This window comes from Nannobrachium achirus (assembly GCF_963921795.1).
Source record: "Nannobrachium achirus genome assembly, chromosome: 20".
NCBI lineage: Eukaryota > Metazoa > Chordata > Actinopteri > Myctophiformes > Myctophidae > Nannobrachium > Nannobrachium achirus.
In genome coordinates, this window is record NC_137827.1 from 23,080,419 (window position 1) to 23,098,244 (window position 17,826).

The 17,826-nt window shown below is 41.8% G+C and overlaps 2 protein-coding genes across 3 annotated transcripts in view; one reads left to right on the plus strand and one right to left on the minus strand.

Moving 5' to 3' along the window:
* LOC308305564 (transmembrane protein 179-like) overlaps positions 1–17,826 on the minus strand; it is a gene marked incomplete at its 3' end in the record, with an annotated part of 467,552 nt that overhangs the window by 420,388 nt on the left and 29,338 nt on the right. The window lies entirely within an intron of this gene.
* zfyve28 (zinc finger, FYVE domain containing 28) overlaps positions 1–17,826 on the plus strand; it is a 46,567-nt gene that overhangs the window by 9,172 nt on the left and 19,569 nt on the right. For both annotated transcript variants that reach the window (XM_080750323.1, XM_080750324.1), the window contains exon 2: positions 16,410–16,550. In XM_080750323.1, coding sequence (XP_080606449.1) covers positions 16,410–16,550 — 141 coding nt within the window. The remainder of the gene's footprint in view (positions 1–16,409; positions 16,551–17,826) is intronic.

A 17,826-nucleotide genomic window follows, 5' to 3' on the forward strand; every position in this document is an offset into this window, starting at 1 on the left:
GGCCAAGGACCCCTAAGTTGAGAGAGAGATGAAGCAGGGACCCCAACAACCTTTTCATAGATTCCATAGTTTCATTGTTAAACAGTGTATTTTGGATTCATGTCAATTTGTGTTTTCAGATATTTAACCACTCGAACTGTCAATACTTAATTTAATAAACTTGACTTCATTCTGTACTTAGTCTGCTCATTTTTCCCTCTACACCAAAGTTCTTTGCCGAAAATAGCCGATCTACTAGCGAGGGATAGCGAATACACTTCCCGGCAGCGCCGCGGCAGGTGCCAGACCGGTACCTAACCCTAACCTTATCCTAACCCTAACCTCAGTAAAACTATACCTAAACCTAACCTCATTATAACTATGCCTAAACCTAACCTTAACCCTAACCATAACCTCAGTAAAACTATGCCTGCCGCGAAAGTTCTGCGGCACGTGTCGTGCCGGAGAATGTATTCGCTCCTTCTGCTACAAGCTCACAACGCCTTGCGCTGCAATGTGCTGTGAGCTTGTAGATCTGCTATTTTTGGCTAAAGTTCTCCGAATATGGACACTAGGGTTCAAGTGGTTAATATAAAAAAACAAACTAACTTTCTATCATTCAAAGATTTGGAGGACCACCTGTAGTAACTCTGAGGACCCCCTAGGGGTCCCTAACCCCTGCTGTAGGATAATATGGAGATCCAGCTGTCTAGAACCGCAGATCTGACACATATGCCCATATATGGGCCATATATATACTGTAGGCATACACTGATGACATCAGGGATCTCCATATATGGGCATAAAAGGGACATGGAGTGACAGAAACCGAGATCGCCATATGAGAAATAGTAACACAGATAATAGTAACACAGGTAGACGGATACAGAGATCTCCATATAGCTCTGTAAAAACAGTTGAGTTGTGTATGTGGGTTTGATATATCAATATCTTAAAGCAACTTGAAAAGACGTGTTGAAAAGTGCTGTAAATCGGAGGAATTATTCTTTGGTGGGAAGTTGAACCATAGGGTGCTCTGCACTGCGGCTGGTGTAGATGAAGATAGTTTTATGTGTCTGTTGACCTGTTTGTGTCTGTGTGCGTACACACATTTGCAGTCTCTTGGCTCATGACTGTCATTATGTCTGATTTGGGCCAGTCTGTGTAGCGGCTGCCCTCAGTCGCTCTCCATAACAATGACCTGTATGTGGACAGAGTACACAGGCTAACTGTGAGCCGTGAGTCACGCTCCTCAACAGTAAAGAGGGGTTGTAGTGCATAACCGCAGGGAGAGATCATTACTTTGCATGATTATGCCTATTTGTTTCATTCGCATTTTGCTGACTAAAAACAAAAACAGATTTGTGCCTGTTTTCTTGTTTTTGCCTTTTTCCCCCCTTTTTCAGTTGTGCAGCAGTAGGTGGTGTTATTGAAGTGCAAAGGGGATCATTTACTGTGTCGTCACTGTGTTCTTTGTTTAGTTGTTGTTGTTGTTGTTGTTGTTTTTGGTAAATCCAAAATTCCCATTCCATCTGGGGTCACTACTGAACTGGAAGCCAACTCTAGATTGTATAACAGGATTTATTTCTTGCATAATAATGTCCTGTTGGTCACGGGTGCTAAAAGGGAGCGAGATGGCCTGGCCTCAAATGGCGCAGTACTATCAGGGGACCAGAGACCCCAAATCCTCTTAGCATCCCCTCACGCTGCCTCGTCCAGGCCTGCTGCACCATGTGCCAGGCACATGCACAGTTCATCGCACAGATCAAAAAACAGATTAGAGCAGTCCTCTAGAGACAAACATACACAGATTATTACGCCATCATTCCAGATGGGCAGTCCACTCTAGAGCTACACAGTTAATGAACTTGCCCTGGATGAGAGTAATGTTATTCTTTAGTATTATTATGCCCAATGTAGCAATTGAGTTGAATTGAGTCGAGCAGATTCAACCACCCACCTCTAAAGAATAAACCATATCAGCGGAAACATTCTTCACAGGACTGTGATAAGTTCAATAAAGTGCTTGCATTATGCAGTAGGTCCATAGAAAACTGTGGTTTGCTAAAATGTGACTGAGATGACTTTAAGAGGATTGGAGTTACATGCTGACAAGACCTCTGTAGCCAGCCACCACAGGCCAAACGTCTTACCATGCAATACTAGTGAAAGAAGTTCCAGATGTAGGCCAAATATTTAAGGAATGACTCAGCATGACTGAAAGGTCTTCAGAGCGATACTGTACGTGTACTGGATTCTATATGCAACCCTCACACCTGCGTTGCACCGGGAGCGTTTCGCTGTTTCTATGTGTTTTCTTTTCGACACCCAAACCTAACCCTAACCTCCGTGGGGTGAGTCGCTAACCCTCCTGACGCTCCGTTGTCGAAATGATGGTCGTTCGAAAGAGCGAGATTTCCCCCGTTGCACCGCCGATCCGACCAATATGCCCATATACGGAGAATTCTGTATATCTGTCAGTCCTTGTCCCTTTTATGCCCATATACGGAGATCACTGATGTCAACAGTATATGCCCATATATGGGCATGTCCCCTTTTGTGCCCATATATGGAACTCACTGATGTGTTTGTGCCAGATGCCACATAGAGGTTAGACAACACACTCCATATTTGGGCATAGCTGCTTTTTGTCTGTTGATTACTCACACCATGGAGACTTGAGTTCAATAATATTTTGGGTTTTTTGTTGCATTCCTAAGACAAAATTTTGATTACATTAAATGTACCTCCATTGATTGGGGTCCCCATCCGGAATCAATGGGGGTAAATTCTCTGTGGCGTGAGTAATCAATAGACAAAAAATAATTTTGGGGGCGAACTACTCCTTTAAATGGTTATGGGTTAAGGCTGAGTCAGCGTGACAACTTGGTCCGCCAGCCCACCGGGCGGTCTCCCCTTATGGAGGCGTGTTGGTAAGGTGTTTAAGGGAGAAGTTTCTGTGTTTGCAGCCCAAACCTTTGGCTTGTGCTTGAATGGCTGTTTCTGCTGAGTCTTGAATAAGAAATAAGGTGATGAAGTATATAATACATCTGCTCGTTTTGCCAGTAACTGGCTGAAGCAGAGTGAACTCTTGCAGACAGTGACGTGCACACGCACGCACGCACACACACACGCACACACGCACACGCACACACACACACACACACACACACACACACACACACACACACACACACACACACACACACACACACACGCTTGCCTGTGAGAGAGATATTGTTGGCAGGCAGCCAGAAAGCAGTGAAATGAGTCTGGAATAGACTATTGAGGGCAGAGACAAGGTTTCTCATAAAGTCCCTCAAGTGGGCTCAATGCGTCGGCATCAACACTATGGATGTTCATGAGACATTAAGCCAGTTATTTTGTTTGGTCTGAATTGGATTGAAGCCTATTATTAATACCAGTATCAATACAAGCTCCTGGACATGCTCAAGGAGAACGCTTGTCCAAGACAATAAGGATGAGTAGGCCTATAAGGTGATAACACAGACACTTGCAAGCAAGATGATCCGAACACTCTTTGAATGACAACCGTCATGCTGATTAATGCCTTAATCGAGGGGTCTTCAACGTTTTCAGGCCAAGGACCCCTAAGTTGAGAGAGAGATGAAGCAGGGACCCCCACAACGTTTTCATAGATTCCATAGTTTCATTGTTTGACAGCACAATCATCAGTGTATTTTGGAATCATGTCAATTTGTGTTTTCAGATATTTAACCACTTGAACCGTCAATACTTAATAAACTTGACCTTTCACTCTGTCTTATTCTGCTATTTTTCCCCTCTACACCAAACATCTTTGCCGAAAATAGCCGATCTACAAGCTCACATGTGAGCTTGTAGATCTGCTATTTTTGGCTAAAGTTCTCCGAATATGGACGCTTATAGGGTTCAAATCGTTAATATAAAAAAGGAGAAAAACAGTTTCTATCACTCAAAGATTTGGAGGACCCCCTGTAGTAGCTCTGAGGACCCCCGGACCCCTGTTGAAGACCCTTGCCTTAATCCTTGCATTGGCATTCATTTATTCTGAAGTAAAATCTCAGCACTGTTTCGCCAAGTCATTGTCAAATGATTGTGACTGAGGGGGGTTTAAGAGCGCTTCTCACTGAAGGTGAGGTTATGAGAGCTTAATGGTCTGAAATGACAGGTCTCCAACCACAGTGGTTAACGTTTTTGAGTAATCTCAAAGATAGGGCTTCAGCAACAACTGACAGCAGTAGTGGTTATGGGCCAGTTCCAGGCCACAGGGGACTGGCACTGAATGTGCTGAATCATTTTCACATTTTTTGCAGGGTGGTGGTTGTTCCTCAGGTCATGATGACGTACATTGCGAGTCTGGGTGTCACATCCATCCCAGATGTTATTGTTCGACTCTTAACTGTCCTCAAACAAATACAGTGGTGAGATAAAAAGTGAAATCATCTTAAAGCTGCAGTGTTGCCACTGTATGCATTATGGATTGATATTTGGATTAATGCTGAATATCTTTTTTTCTGTCTCACATATACTGTATGTTTGAAGTCATTTGCAGCAAGGTCATTGTAAGTTACGTTGAGACGAATTTACAAACCATGTTTAAACCTCTACTTATAGAGGTAAAGTCTCATTGAGATACAAAATATTTCTTTCAAATGGGAGCTTTTTCCAGAGTAGAAGCAGTACAAAGTTACAACATACAATAAACCTTTACATAAAAATCAAAACACCGGAGATTAGCGACCGTCAGGTCCGCAACCTCATGGTGGCGCTAGAAGAGGGGCATGTGAGAAATCAGGGGCGGAGGTTGTGGTTTGCCAGCCAAGGAGTGTGTGTGCAAAGTTTGGCATAAACACACTAAACACACTTATTGCTACTACTCTGTTTCCTACAGATTGGGTCGAATACCCACTCAAATCGGTATATATTATCTATGTTGTCACGTGATCAGAACCTGACAGATTTTCTAGATTTCATTCCAATTGGCCTACGATTGGCTTTCAAAGTTTGCCAGAGGGGCCCGTTTTGCACAAGATGCCACGAATCATGATACTGAGTCATTTCAATCATGAGTCATGACATTATTGTCATTGGCTTAGGTCAGTGTTTCCAAATGGGGGTACATGTACCCCTTAAGTGTCAGCAAAGCACTAAACTAACCATTATCTGTAACTGGAGGTTTTAGATTTACATTGCATCGGATGGCCTCATTCTTCCGGCACAGCTGTAGCCTAGTTCAAAATATGTATGTTTAACACCAGGTGTATATTCTATCAAGAGGTTGAAGTTAACATCCCTTGACCTTTTTGGGATTGTACCGAGAGATGATATCTCATACTCATGTCAGAAATGGCACGAAACCTTCAGCAAGAGCGGCCGTGTTCCTGTCGTGAGGGTTTTGAAGAAGTTTCCACACACGGGGAGGAGGAGGGGATAGATAGACGTTCGCCTTCTGAAGTACTCAGGGATCTGTTTGCTTTCAAGGAGTGCCATGGGACCTTGGTTCATGACTTTATAAACGACTGTTTAAAGTTCTGCAGGCCAAGCCACTTGATAGGACCGTTAACTCCAACGTCAAACAATACTTTGTCCACCGTTGCCATATGCAGAACATTGCTTACTATTGACTTCTTAAGTTCTTACATAGTAAAACCCTGAGTGTGAATTCATCCATTTGTAACTCGGAGAGTGTACAGAAGGGTCCATTTGGTTCAATATCTACACACTGTCAGGGTGAAATGAACACGCAGGATTTTACAGTGTACCCGTGATGCAATGCTGCTGGAATGTTCCCTCTAGTGTGTGGAATGCAGCAGAGGGAGGCCATAGGGCGGCAGCAATATCAATGACTCCCTTCTCTTTCTCCCATTGGAGCTGGCCTATATTCTGCAGAAACCTAACAAGGAATGCCACCACGCTGCACAGCAAAATCCGGAGTTTTAATTCAACTCAGAATTTGACTCTTACAGGTTAATTTTTGCACTTTGAAATAGTGTAAATGAACACCTGGATTTGTGCCCCCACTACAAAAGATTTCTTGCTGGGTTGTGTTTCTGTATCTTATAGCAGAGGTTTTCAAAGTGGGTGACGGGGCACCCTGGGGTGCCGTGATGCCAGTCTAAGGGTGCCGCGAGATAATTTGATCATATTTGGAATTCATCAATATCACTTCACTATGCTTAGTAAAACAGACCTGATTTGCACTGTACTTGATAAGTTATTAATATTTTTCCATCTACGACAACTCTCTTCACCAAAAATAGCAGATCTAGATCGGCTATTTTTGGTGAACCTTCCCCCCAGAATAGGCATGCTGGGGTGCAAGTGGTTAAACGTCAAGTATAACGTTGTTTTCAGTCAGTTCTGATGGAAACGGATATTTCTCCAATAGAATGTAAGATTCTAAAAATTAACATGTGCAATTCAGGGGTGCCGTGGATGAAAAGGTTATTTACAGGGGTGCCCCGAGTCAAAAAAGTTTGAAAACCCCTGTCTTATAGGCTCTGGACGTCTGGACCGTGCACTTCTCTCTCTCAGTGTTCAGCACATAGGTGCTTTGTTTGGATATTGAGTCATTTCAATTGTTTACTGGTAATTATGTGTCACTTGTTGACCACCACTCTGGGCACTCTGGTCACAGGAGATGTGTGCACTGTTACCATTTGTTCGCCATAAAATAAAATAAAGAAATTAGCTTCAGGTTCTAAATTGTAGTGTCTGGACCATATCTTTATGTTCACCTGCTGTGATCCACCAAAGTTTCATGTTTGCCGCAGACATGATGTCACAGACAGACGATTTAGGTGAAGAACAGGAATGTACAGAAGGCACGATCTGATAAAACAATCACTTTGAATTTAATAGGACGCGTCGCAGGACAGAGAAAAACTGCCATAGGTCTTGGCAGGTTCTGTCTTAAAAGACTAGAGAAAAACAAGGGATCTTCTAGATCAGGGGTTCCCAAACTTCTTTTTCTCAGGGCACCCCATAAATATTTTTTTTAATCCGAGGCACCCCTACTGGCCCTACATTATAATTTTCACTCCCAGCACCTTAAATTTATAGCATATCGTTGTTGTCGGATGGAAACCTTGTCCAAAAGCGTTTGTTTTTTATTCATCATCTATAATATGTACTAAACTATTGAAAACAGACGATCTACAAGCACACTTTGTACTTCAAGTTTAAAATGATACTAAATATTTTTTCAAGTGTCCAAATAAATTCCAAATATTACCAAAATATCTTGCGACACCCCTGGACCGCTGTCGCGGCACCCCAGGGTGCCCCGTCACCCACTTTGAAAACCCCTGTTCTAGATGAGGAACAAACCATGAACGGTTTCATTGTAACGATCTCTTTGCTAAGGAATTGATGGCACCCTTATGAGGAACACTGGAGTCCTCTGTTGTCCTTGAGGAATATTAGGCCCCTTATTCTGCCCCTTCAGATAATTCATATTGACCTTAGTTATAAAATGTTATCCACTCGCACATAAATGTGTAATGTGTTAAACTGAATGATCTCCCTGAATGGATTGGATCTGAATTAGTCGGTGGTCTAGTCTAGTTGGTGAAAAGCCTGTCGATAAAAGGGCAGACAAATTCTCTTGTATAGAACAGAATTGAAAATGTCTTAAAAGACTTGCACTAGTTGAGTCTACATTAGATAAAATCTGATGTGAGAGTATTGTTAGCCTATTTTAAGTGCATTGCTTTATATATACTCTATATTTATAGCTTAAATTATTTAGGCTGTATTGACATATTAATATTCTAATTGGTTATTTTATACCTTGTGAGACTACATAAAGAGTTTATTCACAAAAATCGCTGGTGAATGTTTTGGACCAAAAAATATCATCAGATAATATCTTTAGCTCCTTGTAATCTGTTCCAGTATACTGCAAACAAAGGATTGCCGTGGATGCTGTCATAGACCTATAGAGAATCCCCAAATTAAAGTTTGCGCTATAGTCCACCATATTGTAGTCGGCAAATCTCCTCATTGTTTTTTCTCGTCCTTTTTGTCTCATTACCAAAGCAGCTGGGCGCAGCATTTTGTATTCCCATCCTTCACACAGGTGATTTATATATAGAGATGGAGCGTGTATGTGACCTTGTTGAGGAAAAACAATTGAGATCAGTGTGAAAACACTCACAGTAGCTTTGCGTACTGTACAGTAGCTAATCGTCACCGTCAGGCAGAAACCTTGTATCTCCTAGTTACAAATGTGTACGTTTTTAAGTGATGAAAGCCCTCCTTCATCATACAAGACTGTCGCACAAAACTAGTGAAAATAGACAATCTACAAGCACACAACACCTCGCACCGCGAGGCGTTGTGTGCTTGTAGATGGGCTATTTTCACTAGTTGAAATCATTTTTTAAATGATAAATACAAAAATAATGGTTTTGGACATACAAGGTTTCCACTCAACAGCGACGTAATGCTACTACCGCCGTATGCATTTGTGTTCATGTTTTCTTGGCAATGCTGTGCGTGGGCGGGGCCTCCTCTGTCTCTTGTACCTACTTTACCATTCAGTAAATATTATACAGTGTTGTTTACCCAGCATGCCTACACCTGTGCCAGATGCTTGACCCAAATTGAATAATAAACTAAATATGCAGTAATGCTAAACCTTTTCTATTGATCTTTTACACAAAGAACCTGATGCATAGTTATCAGCTTTTTCTTTTTTTTTCTTTTTTTTTTAGATTTGTTTTGGGGCTTTTATTTGATAGGAAAGTAGACTGACAGGGAATTTGGGGAGTGACATGCGTCAACGGTCGTCCGGATCGGGAATCGAACCGGCGACGCCGTCAGGCATCCATGCCTATGTGGCAATGCCTAAGTGGTATGCGCCTGGACCAGTAGGCCAGCGGGCGCCCCAGCTGCACACAAATTTGACATCTCTCACTCGGTGTTCTGTTCTGGGCCTGTCCCACAGTATCCCCCCCCCCCCTGCATTTCTTTGCCTCTCTCTCTCTCTCTCTCTCTCTCTCTCTCTCTCTCTCTCTTTCTCTCTCTCTCTCTCTCTTAGGTCTGTCACATATTACATAATCGTCTATTCGCAATTATTTGACATAATCGCAATTATTTTGTAATATTATATCATAATTGTTGAGTTTTTATATATTTTCAAATATATAAAAAAAAAAGTGTGAAATAGCCGACAAGCTCACAACTATAAATGTTCTTTTTTAAGTATAAAGTGTCAAATATGTCAGTAATTTTTTTGTATATTTAAGTTATGTGTCAAATCTGCCATGTGCAACCATGTGCCATGTGCAACCTACAAGCCAAACAGAAATGTAATTGTCAGCGACAAAAACACAATTAAATCGTTAATCGCAATTATTTGAGTGACAATCGTCATGTTAAATGTTATAATTGTGACAGCCCTCTCTCTCTCTCTCTCTCTCTCTCTCTCTCTCTCTCTCTCTCCAAACTAGGAAGCCCAGTGGATTTGAGTTAAACAGGCTCATAACTGAATGACTGTGTGTGTGTGTGTGTGTGTGTGTGTGTGTGTGTGTGTGTGTGTGTGTGTGTGTGTGTGTGTGTGTGTGTGTGTGTGTGTGTGTGTGTGTGTGTGTGTGTGTGTGTGTGTGTGTGTGTGTGTGTGTGTGTGTGTGTGTTTTCCGTGTGCATGCGTGTAAGTGACCTGCCTCCCTACGTGTATACTTACCACAAATGTGTGTGAAAACAGGTAAATTACAAGGTGTGCAATCACGCCCTCCCCATTCGAGCGTATTTCAGCAGACATTGACGTTGCCTTGTGGGACGTATGATAAAATTAAGGCCGTTAACTGACAGGACACCACCTCTGTGTTTGTTTAACCTCATAGATAGATAGATAGATAGATAGATAGATAGATAGATAGATAGATATTTCAGTCATGATTCAACAAGACTTTTATACATACAGAATAAGGTCTACAATTTGGTTTTGACTGAAAAGGTACGGCCACTCGTCGCACGGCTAATTCGGAGCCGGTGTGCATGAGGTCATAGAGAATCATTGTTTTCTTTTCAAAAAATTATATTGTCCGTTTTATCCGTGCGGTTAAACGCGCCTGTGTGCAAAGGGCTTAAGACTGTACAAATGGAACCAAATGGACCCGTAACTTGGATTTTACTGTATACCTGTTTCAAAGATGAAAGGTTATGGACCTTCATCCCCTGTATTTAAAACGTTAATTCCAAGAAACAAGGGTGCCTAGAATCGTACGATATATTGACATATTGATATTAAAACATACCGGTATTTTGTAATCCTACACTTTGAATCAGCAACACACACACCGTGTATTTGTGATTTTGCACGTGTTAATGATGACATGTGCAGCCGTGTTTCATCATTCAACCACTTGTTGTCGATGTGGTGACCACATAATTATCAATCCCTCATAAATAATGTATATAAATCACATTTATAAATAACGTTAAGGATACAGCTTGAATATGAAACCTACTCTGATTAGGAGAGACGGCAAGTCACGGCATACATCCAACTTGGGATGGTACAGTATGTGAGGCTCATTTCTAGACATATGGCCATTTTTACTGACAAACCATGCTCATCCCGACCATCCCAGTTGGGACCAGGATTCAGATTTGCGGCCATACATTACACATTACTCATTACTCAACAGCCATCCGGCCAAAACCCCATAGAGAGTGTAAAAGATGACACTGAAAGGTGTTGGGGACAGCTGGGAGGATGGCCGACAGTGTCAGGGGGTAGCTGATCTGGGCGTTGGCCACTTAAAGCTAGGAGGGGGCCAAACGCTCGAAGGTCGCTTCTTTCCTTGTGTGTACATACAGTATGGTTTCATATCTTAAGACCTTTTGTTTAAGCTGATTACTGTTCTCAAAATCTGTTCGAATCAGTTTCTTTTTCACGCTCCATTAGGATGTGTACAGTATTGCATCTGTAACTTATATCTCACTGTTTTCCACATGCTGTTTGTTTTATTATTGATGGAGAGTGTGTGTGTGTGTGTGTGTGTGTGTGTGTGTGTGGGGGGGGGGTATCATTGTGTTCCTGTCAGCCAGAAACCTTGTATCTCTATTTCAGTTTTCTATTTTGTAAATGAACATGCCCCTACCCCTACTAATTCATTGTACAAGACATTTTCACAAAATTAGTCAATCTCTAAGCTCACAATGCAGCGCACTGAAACATATGTGTCCCAATCTCATTGAGAGCTAGTCATCTCGGAAATACAGCTTTAGACAGGGAATGAAAATACCTTTTTCTTTTTTTTTCACTAAAATGTGATAAAGCCACTAAAGCATTTCATAAATTTCAGGCTACATTTCACTTAAACGCCAGAGCTTAACTCTGCATGTAAATAAGACTTTTTTAAATTAATGTGAGAGATCGGTACATAATTCTGTTAGTCCTCCCAGTTGATATTAGCTAAAATGCTAACTAGCCAGCCTTTGTTAGCCGTTTGTAGCCAAATGCGGTAATATCGGGACTCCATTACCTAACGTTGCAACCCACAGTATTTATCCCATTAATTTAATGCCACGTGTGTTCCAAATGAACAATTATTAACCACGTAATGTTGTTATAATGATTTTTTTATTTATTATTTTTCCGTCGTTCACTTCCGCTGTTTCTTCTTCTACGGGTGAAAATGATCCGTTCCTGCCTGGAGGCGTCTGTGACGTATGCGTTTGTCTTCCGTGAAGCCTTCCTTTGTCACTGAATTAGCTTAGCATTGAATAGATCAGTGTCGTCTTAAACTATCTAGTTCTAACGTTCAGAGCGTTTGTTATTTTGGACAATAAATTGACAGCCAAGAAAACATGGATGGAATGCAATCGTTCACTCGCCGTCGGAAAGTTGACTTTAGAGTAGACCATTCTGGATGAATGGCTATGAGTGGCTAACGGCTAACGCTAGCTAGCGTTAGCTAGCGCTAGCTGCAGGCTAACGCAGGCATCGTATAAACAAATAAAACGTGACCCAACTCTGTTGCTCTTCTACAAGCTCACAACGCGAGGCGGTTAAGCCTGTAGATTGTGTTTGTGTCAGATTATCCTTCTGACTGAAGTTACACAAACACTCATGTAACATGAAGCACTGACAAACACTGATTATGCTACATTTAGCACAGTTAGCCCGACCAATTAAGATAGGGCACGAGTTACGGTGTTCCGCACGTAATAAATTCACTTCAACCTCGTGTTGAGCAGTTAAACCTATTTGCTACGTACGTCTACAAAAACGTTCATATTTCAAAGATAAAGTGCTTACTGAAGTCTCACAGATGTCACAGTATGGTACGCTCAAGCAGAATGACCCGTATCTTTCGTATTGTTTAATAAACAGCATTTTAATCCGATCAGACGCCATTTTCTGTTGTTTTTCAGCCATGCGACCCCATCGGTTGCGAGGTGTACTGCACTTAGATACATTAATACCTTTTTAAGGAAACGACGACCGATCGGATTAAAATGCTCCTCGTTAAATAATACGATCATTACGGGACATTCTGCTGGAGCGTACCCTATGGTGACATCCGTGAGCCTTCACTAAAGCAATTTATCTTTGTAATCTGACCGTTTGTGTAGACGTACGTAGCAAATTGGTTAAACTGCTTAACAGCAGATTGTGTTGAATTCACGGTTGGCGCAGCGTAGCGTCTTTACATTTAGCCCAATAATGCTAATCTACAAAGCAATAACTACATTTTAAAACATACATAAACCACTTTAGCCCTATGTTATACCAAGGCTATTTGAAAATAGCCGATCTACAAGCTCACAACGCATTGCGGTGCGACGCGCTGTGAGCTTGTAGATCTGCTATTTTCAAACATTTTGTACTTTTACTTTTGGTACTTTAAGTACATTTGGATACCAATACTTTTGTACTTTTACTCAAGTACATTTTTAATTCTGGACTTTTACTTGTAACAGAGTGATTCTACATTGCAGAATTGATACTTTTACTTAATTATAAAATGTTGGTACTTTTTCCACCACTGTGTAAACGTTTGTGTTCTCATGCCAATAAAGCTTCTTTGAATTGAAGATTGAATTGAAGATTGCTCCCCATGTGGCGGAGTCAGGTCATTGCAGGTTAGAAATTTATTTAAAACTTGAATATCTCAAAAGTCCTATTTCAGCATGGCATCATTCTATAAGCCATATCTTCAAAACTGTTGGGTCAATCTCCACAACCAATATATCATTTTGTAGCTATGATCCCCAGCTTTCAAATGAAATGAAAAAATGAAAATGAAAAAAATTGCAATGACTGGCTCTCAGTGAGATTGGGACACATATTGTGAGCTCGTAGATCTGCTATTATTGCTATTTTTGAAAAACTATTTAAAGTGAAAGTCTTTCTGGGTTTTATAAATATTTAACCAATTGAAAGTATTCTTGTGGCTAAATCGGATCCATTGGAACCATTTTTCCATTTCCTAACTGTTTTTCCTAACTTCAGGGAAAAGGTCTTCTTCTGAGAGGTGGTTTGTTCAGTAAATATCTCTATTCAGTTTGAGTCTAGAGCTGTCACGATTTTGAAATTTTATATGATGATTAATTGTGACTCAAATAATTGCGATTAACGATTTCATTGTGTTTTTGTCGCTGAACACTGGAACATATGAATAAAAATTACATTTCTGTTTGGCTTTGAAGTTGCACAGGGCAGATATGACAAATAACCTATATGATATACAAAGAGAAGACTGGCATATTTAATAACTTTATTCTTTATACTTTTATTGTAGAAATAGCCGATCTACAAGATCAGCTATTTCCACTACTTTTTGTGCATGAACATTTCAACATATATGAACATTTCTCAACATGGAAACGATTATGACGCAAAATAATTGCTATTACCTCAAACAATTGCGATTACCTCAAATAATTGCGATTAGAAGGTTATGTAATAATTGTGACAGGCCTTGTCCACCAGAAGACACATGGCAAATAACACTGTTTAGCGCTGTGGTCTGCGTCAGCGTGCGTCATCCTCACACTGTCCTTGTTGAGGCTGAGCTCCTGTGGTACCTCTGCCCGCTGTGTGGTGATGAGACACGTCAGCATGTGGTCGCCTTTTATGAAAACCCTTAACATTTTCATCATCTCCAGCCCTCTGCAAGACCTGTAGTCTGTGTGTGTGTGTGTGTGTGTGTGTCTGTGTGTGTGTGTGTGTGTGTGTGTGTGTGTGTGTGTGTGTGTGTGTGTGTGTGTGTGTGTGTGTGTGTGTGTGTGTGTGTGTGTGTGTGTGTGACTATAACCTTAAAGTGTCATCATACTACATACTGTTGTGTTGTAGGGTATTTATTTGACCTAATTTAGCATAGCCTAGAGTAGACAATATTCGTATTGTGGAGATTAAAATGTATCGTGCAATTATCCTCCGTCATGCACTTGGATCAATTCACCTTTTATTTGCCGAGCTCCATATCTGGTACCATTTAAAGTTAAACCCTCTATAATTGGTAAAAAGAACCTGGAAATAACCTCCTTTTTTTCACTCTCTACCAAATCTCTTTGCCAAAAAATAGACGATCTACAAGCACACAACATGTCGCAATGCGTTGCGTTGTGAGATTGTAGATCGGCTGTTTTTTGGGCAAATGATCCGCCCCAGAATAATGGATGTTCATATCATCCCATCCCTAGCAGCCACCTGCCTCACTCTGTGTGGCATGGTGGTACACGTGCTCCACGCAGCGGCGGATATATCTGCTGTTCTCCTCCCCAAAGTATTCAGGCATCATGTGTGATATGATGACACCAATCCTTTACCAGGGCCAGCCACACGATATTAACCATCTGTTAACTGCCCTCGCCAGAATCGCCACCACTTTGTCGTCGCCAGTCCCACCCCCAGCTCTCGTCCGATACCGATATAAATCCGATATAGCCTTTGATAGTCTTTCTATTCTGACTGATATCAGGCAGGCAGCATACTTTTTATCATTACTATTTGTGTTACTTACTGTAGTCTTGGATGTTAGAAAAGGCTTGATCAAGTGATATTGCTCAAAGCCCAGACGGTTGGCGTAACCGTCTGGGAGCCTAGGCTGCTAAGTGTGACAGCGTGTCGTGGGTTCCCGGCAACCTTTGTACAACAGCGTTGCATGTCTAAAAGGAAGAATCACACTATGCTTGATTTCAAGATAAAAATCGTGTCACGTTCTTCTCCCCTTAAAGGGATAGTTTACGCCCAAAAATTGTTTTTTCCATCGATTACTCACCCCATGGAGACTTGAATTCATGGATATTGTCACATTCCTAAAGCCCCTGATACACGTAGCAATTTCTTCATCAATATCAACCAGCAACGACCAGAGGCGTCAATTGGGTATGGCCATTGGCAGCGTCATCTATACTATAATTTTGCGAATGTCTGAGTGAGTGAGTGAGTGAGTGAGTGAGTGAGTGAGTGAGTGAGTGAGTGAGTGAGTGAGTGAGTGAGTGAGTGAGTGTCTGTCTGTCTGTCTGTCACAGCGTTTCTCCTCAGTGGCTGGAGCAATTGATCTGAAATCGCATCACCATCAGCATATGAACACACCTGACATAACTGTGAAGCCCGTTTGTCACTTTCACAAATCGTATGAGGGAGGGGCGCTGTTGTTCAGGCCATGCACAATCACACACAAACCCACACACACACACACACGGGGGGGGGGGGGGGGGGGGGGGGGTGCAGGCAGGCGGGCGGGGGTGGGTGGGGGGGGGGGGGGTTCTGGCCCTGTTACAGATGTTGTCCAAAAATCATGCAGATCGGTACACAGTATCTCTGTAGCCGTTAAATGGAACGGGTATTTCTTACATTGATGCTCCTACATATTAGCATGCAAGCACCAGTTAAAGTTACTTTCCATCCCTCATATACTGTGTGCACAGTGCACATCCCATAACCCACACACTGCACATCATTTCGGAGCTCATATCTTTGAACGGGTAAGGGCTAGTTGGATTATTTTTTTTGTGCCTTCAAGCGTGCAAGACACCAGTCATGTTGCCATACCTTATCAACAGGCATGAATTTATTTTAGGAAGTACATTTTTTTTTTCCCCCTGCTATTTTTGAAAAATCTTGAAAATGTGTGCAAATCTTTAAATATACATATTTTTAAAGCAAACTTTTGTAAATCTTTGCTTCTGGGAGGGGTCCCTGGAAGAAAATATTTTGAGATGTGGTCAGAGGTCAAATACATATTTCTAGGGGTTCTTGACATTAAAAGGTTTGAGCACCACTGATCATAGAAACATAAGTTTTTCAGAAAACTGTTTTAGAACACATTTTTAGGTATTCTTCAGGCCTAAATGGGTTAAACGTGTCCATATATTGCTAGATTTACGCTAGTTTTGATGCGTACTGTTTTCCATAACCTGACCTCTCCCTCCACATCTCTGCCTATCCCTGTGTCTGTGTGCAGAGGACGGACCCTCAGCTCTTGGCCCAGTTCTACTACGCCGATGAGGAGCTGAACCAGGTGGCCACGGAGCTGGACAGTCTGGACGGCAGGAAGGACCCTCAGAGATGCACGCTGCTGGTCAACCAGTTCCGCTCCTGTCAGGTCCGTTTGCACTCCCAACTGTAGGGCTGTCACCATTATCTTATTTTACATGACCATGAATTGTCCCGGATTCCCATGGTCATGAAATTCCTGGAAATATTTTGAAATTTGACAAACATTTTTCCAGTACTGGAAAAGTTTTGGAATTGATCATGGGTCCTGGAAGGTCCTGGATAAAATAGCTATGCATTGTCTTTGGTTTTTTGATTTTGTTAATACCTCTGAAATGACAAATTAAACATTGGCCAAATTGTCAAATATTAGAGGCAGAAATTGTGAAAATAGCAGATCTACAGTACATGCTCACAACGCCTCGCAACGCGAGGCGTTGTGAGCATGTAGATCGGCTATTTTCACAATAAAATTCTTAGTGCTCGTCAGGGTGCCGGGTCCTCAGTTCAAATATGATTATTTCGGGGATCAGAGCCTGAAAGGGTTGAGAACCACTGGCATACACTACTTGTCTTTGGGTATTGCGCATACAGTAGGAGTAAGCGACTCGTTATTGAGCTGAATTATTGTTATATAGTCCTGGAAATCGGGTTAAATATTCTGGAAAAGTTTTGGAAATTAATTGGTAAAGATGTGTGGGAAGTGGGAACCCTGATTGTCTCTCCAAATAATTGCAATTAACGATTTAATTGTGTTTTTTTGGCGTTGACAATTACATTCCTGATTTGAAGTTGCTCATGGCAGATATGACACATAACCATATACAAAGGAATGACTGACATATTTGACAAGTTTATACTTAAAAAAGAACATCGATGGGGCGCCCGCTGACCTACTGGTCCAGGCGTATACCACTTAGGCAATGACACCTAGGCAGGTATGCATGCCTGCCGGCATCGCCGGTTCGATTCCCAATCCGGGTGACCATTGCCGTGTGTCACTCCCCATCTCTCCCCCCATTTCCTGTCAGTTTACTGTCCTATCAATAAAGGCATAAAAAAGGCATATATACATACATACATACACAGACACACTCACAGAGATTTTTTGTTGACTCATGTGGCGTACGTGAGCCTTTTATGAAGTGATGTCACAATGAGTCAGCGCTTGCTCCGGTCCCTCCGGAACAGCCTGATGTCAGACATCATCTCCACATGCGGAGATTCCGAACGTTTCGCGCCGGATCCGGAAAACCAATTATCAGGTCTGGTCGAGGCCTAGCTAAGAACGTAGGCAAAGATCTGAGCTATCTGCTTGCGAAATTTGGAGTCTGTTGAACCAACCATGTGCTGTCACGGCTCTTTCATGTGATTCGGCCCAAATT